This window comes from Sceloporus undulatus, chromosome 3 (genome assembly GCF_019175285.1).
Source record: "Sceloporus undulatus isolate JIND9_A2432 ecotype Alabama chromosome 3, SceUnd_v1.1, whole genome shotgun sequence".
Taxonomy (NCBI): Eukaryota; Metazoa; Chordata; class Lepidosauria; order Squamata; family Phrynosomatidae; genus Sceloporus; species Sceloporus undulatus.
In genome coordinates this window covers 101,009,454-101,016,889 of record NC_056524.1, presented here as the reverse complement: position 1 = coordinate 101,016,889, position 7,436 = coordinate 101,009,454, and the positions used below count along the sequence as shown (strand labels likewise).

The following is a 7,436-nucleotide window of genomic DNA, read 5'->3' as shown; positions in this document are numbered from 1 at the left end:
GAGCAGACAGGGCTTGTCTGGCTCTTGGAAGCCGAGGGCTGCACTGAGGAGGGTTTCTGCCACAGAAGCAGCAAGAGCAGCAGAGCCTGCAAAGCATCTTCAAGCGAGAAAGAGAGAGAAAGAAAGAAAGAAAGAGGGGGCCAAGGAGGGGGTGAAGAAGGAGAAAGAGGAGGGGAGAGAAGAAGGAGCCTCCTCGGAGATAGAAGAGCAAGGCAAGGCTCTCTCTGCTCTGAGGGAAGAGAGGCAGGGAGGGACCCATGGAAGGACCCCTTGCCTCCTCCTCCTCCTTCCTCCTTCTTCCCTTCCCTGCTAAGATGCTCCGGGGAGGAGGCACAGGCGCAGCTGAGGCGCCCTGACATCTTCCTCCTCCTCCTCCTCCTCTTCTTTCCACCATGGACAGCTTCGACTTGGCTCTCCTGCAGGAATGGGACCTGGATTCCCTCTGGTGAGGCTGCCTTTCCCAAACTTGGGCTCTGTGTGTGTGTGTGTGGGAAAGAGAAAGAGAGAGAGAGGTGGCTTTGGGCTCCCCTGCTGCCCTCTCTCTTGGAGTTTGGAAAGGGGCAACCAGGACAAAAGAGAAGCAAAAGAGGGGTTGGAGGGGGATGGGTTAGGTTTGATGCCCAGCCCATCCCCTGAGTGACCTTGGGAGGGCCACACTCTCTCAGCCTCAGAGGAGGGCCATGGGAACAACGACCCACAACCCTTGGGAGACACCCCGGGAGAAGGTTTACCTCAGGGTCTCTGGGGCACCCAACAACAACCCCTCGCCCTCAGCCTGGACCTTGAGTCAAATTGTGGCTGCTGTTTCGCTGCAAAGACCCACACATTCTCTTTCCCTTTCCCTCCCTCTTGCATGGAAAGGTTGCATTCTGCCCTTAACTAACCCCCCCCTTTTTGGGGGGGTAAGTAGTTAAGTCTCCCCCCCTCTCTCTAGCCCCTTTTATTTCTGCTTTTGGTACTTGTGTCCCCTTGTGCCCCTAAACCACAGCCCCATTCCCACCTTTTTGTGTCTCTCTGAATGTGAGTGCCCCCCTTGCACCGCCTATGTCTCTCCCTCACACCCCTTTTCAGCACCTCAGTTTTCCCCATACGGCCCCTTCCATTTTAGTTCTCTCTTGCTCCTGCTCTGCTCTCCAACCCACCCACCTTCACTTTGGAGTGCTTCTTCTTGAGCATCTTAGCTTAGAAGCAACCACATTTCCAAGAAGCGTCTGGCAACACTCTTGCAACCATTTCTAGAAACATCAATAATGCCTCCAGGGAGACATTCCATCCCCATCCCCACCATCCACAGTGGTCCCTCTCTGAAGGCCAGAAGAGCTCCAAGAGCTTCAGGTGATGCCCTCTGTCTGGCCCAGGGGCATCCTCTCCTTTTCACTTGGACATTTGTGGTGATGGGACAGTATTGTTGTCACAGTCTGGGAGGAGTGTGTGGATGTGTGTTGCAGGGTGTGTGTGTCGCTTGTCAATCAGAGATACTTTGTGCCACGGTTGGGTGCCACTGCCACTTCAGCCTGTGCCACGTTTTCTTCTTGATTACAGCCTTTGCTGCTTAACCTTCGGCGGGTGTCCCAGAAGGCAATAAGTGGCAGGTGTGCGCCCGTGTCTCTGTCAAAATGACTGGTAATTTGTACATTTCTTTTCAGGATGTAAGGAAGCCCAATGTGTTTTAGTTTCACATGCTGGCTACTTGTGTATCATTTAAGTCACTGGTGTTTGCTGTATAAACAGGTTTATTCTCCCCTTCCATCTGCACCCTTTCCAAGGGGCTACTACAATTCCTTGTCCATTTTGGATGATGGTGGAGCTGGTTTGCTGAAATAGGGAAATATTTATAGTTTTCTCTCTTGCTTGATATAATGGCATGCTTAGGAGTTCAGAGTACAGTACATCCTCATCAGGTCAACAATGTCTCCTGTGATCTGCTGTCTGGCTCCAACTGGTTTCTTTTCATGCAACAGACACCAAAACAAGACAAATAAGCTTGACTGTGTGCTTTCCCTTTGAAAAAGATCTTGAGATCACGGCATGCAAGCTCTTCTAATAGTGGATCCATTAACTCAGACAGTGGTTGTAATCCTGTGTTTTCTAGAGCTTAACAGTGCAATCCTCAGGATGTTCATTCAGAAGGAAGTCCCATAGAGTGCAATGGTTTGGTCACAGATGTCCATATGTGTATAGGATTTCAACCAAAACCCTTGCTTACATGAAGTCATGATTATAATAGTGCAAACGTGTTTTTTTATTTCATTTTATGTGGAAGGAAACTCTGTTGTGCTCAATGGGAATGAGACTTAACATCCAAAAAAAATCATTCATAGACTTCTGCTAAGATGCTTAAATAAGTGGGGAATTGCAGCTATTGATACAGCTAAAAATAAATGGTCTCTATTACCCTTGGAATTTTAATGAGCAAATATAACACTAAATATATTGCCAGTTTGTAAAGGTTAGTCATTATTGTTTTCCTGGCAGAGATAATGTAGTTAAGGTTGTGTCTATTTTTCAGTTATAAATACCAATTATTGATTAAGAGCTAAGCTGCAATATTTATCTCTAGACGTTGCCAAGCTCCCAGAAACCTCAAAATCTCACAAATTTTTACTCAACAAGATGGAGTAGGGATCATATTTTGGTTGGTTTACATTCTCTACTCCAAACAAAGGGGAGCTTAATTTCCTTTACAGTGGAAGTGCTCTTTTGTAAGGGTATACTTAGTATCAGGGGAGGAAAACGTAATAAAATTGTCAAGAGGCAAGTAGCACTCAGGAATTTATATTTTGGTAATTTTTAAGTAGGTTTGAGTATTATTACCATCTGTAATTCAAGTTGTTTGCTTGATTATACAGAACTGAAACAGTGTGGGTAGCCTTATATGAATAGCATGCATTTGCCTAGGTAGCAGTCTTAAGGATGCATACTGTTCATGACTGGACTGTAAGTCTCTGAATTAAAAATCTGTGCCCCCAGTATTTACACTGCCTCAGATTCTTAATGCTTTCTTCCATTGTGCTCAGTTTTTATAAAATTGAAAGCATAAAGGAATTCAGGATTGCACTGAGACCTTGTTTATACATTGCTGAGCCACAGAATATCTATTCTTTTGGTTTCATGATAACCCACTGGGTTATAGATCACCTCATTGACTCACCCTATTTTTCACTGAGTGTTTTGTCTTGCCCTTTATCACGTAGAGAATCATCATGTTGCACAGGAGCAGCAAGGTGCCTAGCAAGACCTGTTTCGCTTGGTTCACGGGTGGCAAAACCGACAATTAATTTCTATTTGCCACTTCCATTCTATACTTGCTTCTCCATTCTTTATAGGCAGCTGTTATCTGTATTGGCCTTGGCTTGATTGCTGGAATGACAGGAAAAATTTCCTCATAAAATAGGTCTGTTGGTCAGTGGCTCACAGTATAATTAATTAAGAGACATAATATTTATACCACAAAGTAGACTCTTTGGACCATGAATATTGGTAAAATTAAGGCTTTGCCACAGAATGACTTCCTTGGAAGCTAGCTGGGACATCTGGAAGTCGATGCACACCACACTTCTCTTTCTTTCCATACTATTATTATGAACTGTCAGGTTATTGAAATGAACAGGATTCTTGCCTCCTTGGATGTGTTCACTCATCAAAATATACCTCACAGATCTAATTTTAGACACAAGAGCCTTGAGTTAACGGACTCCTTTTGTCCTAAGCACAGTTGCTGTTATTACCAAATAAAAGGAAAATGCACAAACATGTGGAAGTCATTTTGTGTTGAAGTGCAATGTTCTTAAAGACTTGTGAAGTCTTATTGTGCTTTGGGATATATTTACAGTGGTTTGGATTTGTGGCTAATGACAGGAGAGTTGTTTCACAGAGCACTCGGCTGCTTCATGTACAATTTCAGCATACAATAGCAACTCTTTATGATGCTTTTTGTTTTTACAGAATTAGTCCTTAAAATGAAGTATGTTTTAACAGAAATAAATAGAACAAATGTGATGATGAAAACAATAGGTACATAAGACTTCTCAGTGGACGTACATATTGTACAGAAATCAGTAGCATTAGTACCTTTTTCTGGGGGCTTTATCTGTTTTCTTGAATGTTGTTGGTTTTTAAATTTTTTGCTGATACTGTAGTTAGATAATTAGTGTAGATAAGATGGTATTTTCCTAGTGGATTGCCAGCTGCATAATATTACATATCAATGAATTGGTGCTGAAACTGCAACGTTTACTAGGTTCTGCACAATGCACAAGGAAACTATTATATCCCCAGTTGTATTATAAAGATTTCAGTTGCCTTTCCTTTGAGAAAATCTATACTCATAGTCCACCATTAGGTAGTGATGTAGTTGACATTAAGTAATAGTTATGGCAATAAAGTATACCCCATGCATTTCCTGTATACATTAAAGAGGTACATAATATATAAATTGCTTACAATTAGTTCACCAAATTCTCCATAGCTTTACAACATATATGTTGGTTCATATTTGGTTGCACTTTAAATACACTTTACTACAGTTGTAAGTGTGTTTACGCAAGTCAAAGCATGTTGAGATCCTTGCAGAGTTTGTTTATGTCTAGAAAGTTTGAAAGTAAGATAAGCAAACATAGATGAGAAAAAGAATTTTGCTATAAATCATATCTTGAGTGAAGGATGATGAGGCAATGTCTCCAGTCAGTATTATTTTGTTAAAAGACAGTGACTGAGGGATGAAATCACAAACAGTATACCTGTTAAACATACTTGTAGGCTATGATTACCTCAAAAAGTTCACAGAAAGGAAATTTCATGGCAATTTCTGCCGCATCACTCACCTGTGCTCCCAAAATGTCTATTTGGAAGGCTTGGGGAGCCCTTCTGAACAACATGGTATGGCATGTGGGCAATAGGAGGGAGGGAAGGACTAGGAGTGTGTAACTAGCCCTTATGTTAAAGGAGATTTGAAACCAATTTGATATTACCAACAGGGTGCCCATGGCCTCCACTATGTTCATGGACATGTGCCCTTGGTGTCCTCCTATTTTTGGAAATAATTAATTGTTATAGCAATTAAAAAAAAATAAACCATGGGAAGCTTTCATGCTTCCAAATAATGTGCCAGTCTCCATCCAGCATGGCGTAGGGATTTGATCACTGGAATACAGTTCTGGAGACCAGGGTTCAAATCACTGCTTGGCCATAGAGTCACTGGATGATCTTGGGCAAGTCACACTCAATATTAGGGGAAGGTAAAGGCAAACTCCTCTGAACAAATCTTGCCAAGAAAACCCTGCAATAGATTCAACTTAGGGTCATCGTAAGTTGGAAACAATTCAAAGGCACGCAGCAGCAGCAGCAACATCTCCAACATCTTCTGTATTACCACAGATGCATCCATACTGCAATTTATTTTGAAGTGTGCCACTGGGGAAAAATGAACAGCTATGATTGGTGGGGAAATCCTCCTACAGTGAAAAGCAGGAGTTCCCAACCTGTGAAGCGTGGGCACTTTTAGGGGGTGTAAAATGGAGTTTCAGCAAAGTGTGGTTTGTGTCCTTAAGTCACAAGTCATCAATCAGATTTTTTTCTGACTCAATTAGAATCTGATTGCTCAGTTTAGATTTGTATTTTATACTCTGCAGACATTAATAAAACATTTCCCGGAGGTGTGGGGCATAGAAAAGGTTGGGAACCACTAATGTAGAGGGTGGGACGAGTTTTGTTTATGCAGTATGTGCTGTGTGTAGTTTTGTATGTTGTGTGTGTTAGCTTACTCTGTTTATTTGTAGCGGTTTTACCTCCCTCCCTCCATTACTTTATTTATACTGTATCCTACTTTTCTCCTAGCTGGGTCTCCAGACAGCTTACAAAAAACAGTGAAAACAATAAAACACATACAGTTTAAAACAGTTATTCTTAACATTTTCTTTACCAAAGACTCCCCTTTAAATATCTTTTGTTGCTGCCAACCACCCAGACTTAACTCAAGATTTAAAATGCTAAAGTGCATCAAATATTTATTTAAAGTTGTTCAGGGGTCTTCATAGTTGGAAAAAAGGGAAAAATAAGTAAATGCACAAACTCCTATTATAATATTAAATATATTCATATTAATACTACTAAAATAATAAAAGTAATAATAAAAGTAATACTTGGACACTTAACCATGGCCAAATATTACTTGTAAAATTCAATTAACTAATTAATGAGAGAAGGCTGGTGCTGCATTTCACTTACAAGCTTTGTTATATCAAGCTTAATAGCTGAAACTTGTATTCTAAGTTCTCACTCTATATTTTTAAAATGGGTTTTGTACTTATTTTTAAGATAAGTGAGAGCAGAGAATGATTTTTCACACAAGGATGTTGTTACAAAAGGTATCAATACTTCCATAGCCCTCTTCGATATGTCTCTCAGTTTTCAAAAATGGGATTAAACCGTGCTTGTGCCAACAGTCTTTACAGTGTATCAAAAACTGGTGGTGTTCACTGTCCATATTTTTGCAAGCTACTCAAAAAATCTTAAAATCAATTATCTGCTTACTATACAACTGATAATTTTGACTGATTCATTTAAGGTCTGATGTAGTTTTTTCTGGTACCTTCTTAGCAGCTAGCGCTTCACTATGTATGGAGAAATGGTACCAAATTTTTGACTGTATGTTTTCCTTTATCAAGTCCAGTAAACTTTCCACAGATTGTTTGTGCCCAGTTTGTGCTGATTTCAACACATTTCAACCAATGAATGTCATGAGATGTTATAAACTCATTTAAGCTGTTAAATACTTCTTTAGCTGTAGTATGTATTAATGAGATGAACAGTAAGTCTTCCAAAATATTTGTCTTGTACTCTTTTGTAATGTAGCACAATAAAGTAGCTTTGTTATGCCTGTGCTGCTTTAGTTATGCCTGTGCTGCAGAACAAAATAGAGGAAAATGTGAATTCTTTCTAATAATCGTTCTTTGATATTGGCTGACAAACCATTGATTCTTAACTGTGTCATTTGACAAAGGTATCAAGAACAGGTCCTTGGGAGTTTTCTCATTGATCAATGCAGAAGCCATGATTTTTTTCCAGCAGGTAATATATGTTCTTTAGCTATTGTGTGCAGTTTTCTGGTCTTGCTGTTATTTGAGAAACTCCAAATGATGCCTTCACTGAATGTACATTGTTATAGCCAATTGTAGTCTTTTAAACTATTTTCTTACTTTCTTGAAGCCCCTGCTCCTTAGTTTTGGGGGGGGGGAATCAATGCTCTTTGTGGCATGTTCTTTATGTGTAGTATCATTATGTCTTTTCAGTTTTGACAATTTCATGGCCTTGTTGGACAATATATCATAAAATAACAATGGTAGTTGCTTGTCTTCTGGGCATGTACACATGAAGCCTATCAACAGATATCCCTTGTTAAAACAGAGACATTTTTAAAGATGGCAGGAAGAAGCTTC

At 40.5% G+C, this 7,436-nt stretch overlaps 1 protein-coding gene across 1 annotated transcript in view; it reads left to right on the top strand.

Moving 5' to 3' along the window:
- The first annotated feature begins 215 nt into the window (after window positions 1–215).
- Window positions 216–7,436, top strand: part of AFF3 (AF4/FMR2 family member 3) — a 299,241-nt gene continuing 292,020 nt past the window's right edge. The window contains exon 1 of the mRNA XM_042460463.1: window positions 216–445. Coding sequence (XP_042316397.1) covers window positions 393–445 — 53 coding nt within the window. The 5' untranslated portion in view covers window positions 216–392. The remainder of the gene's footprint in view (window positions 446–7,436) is intronic.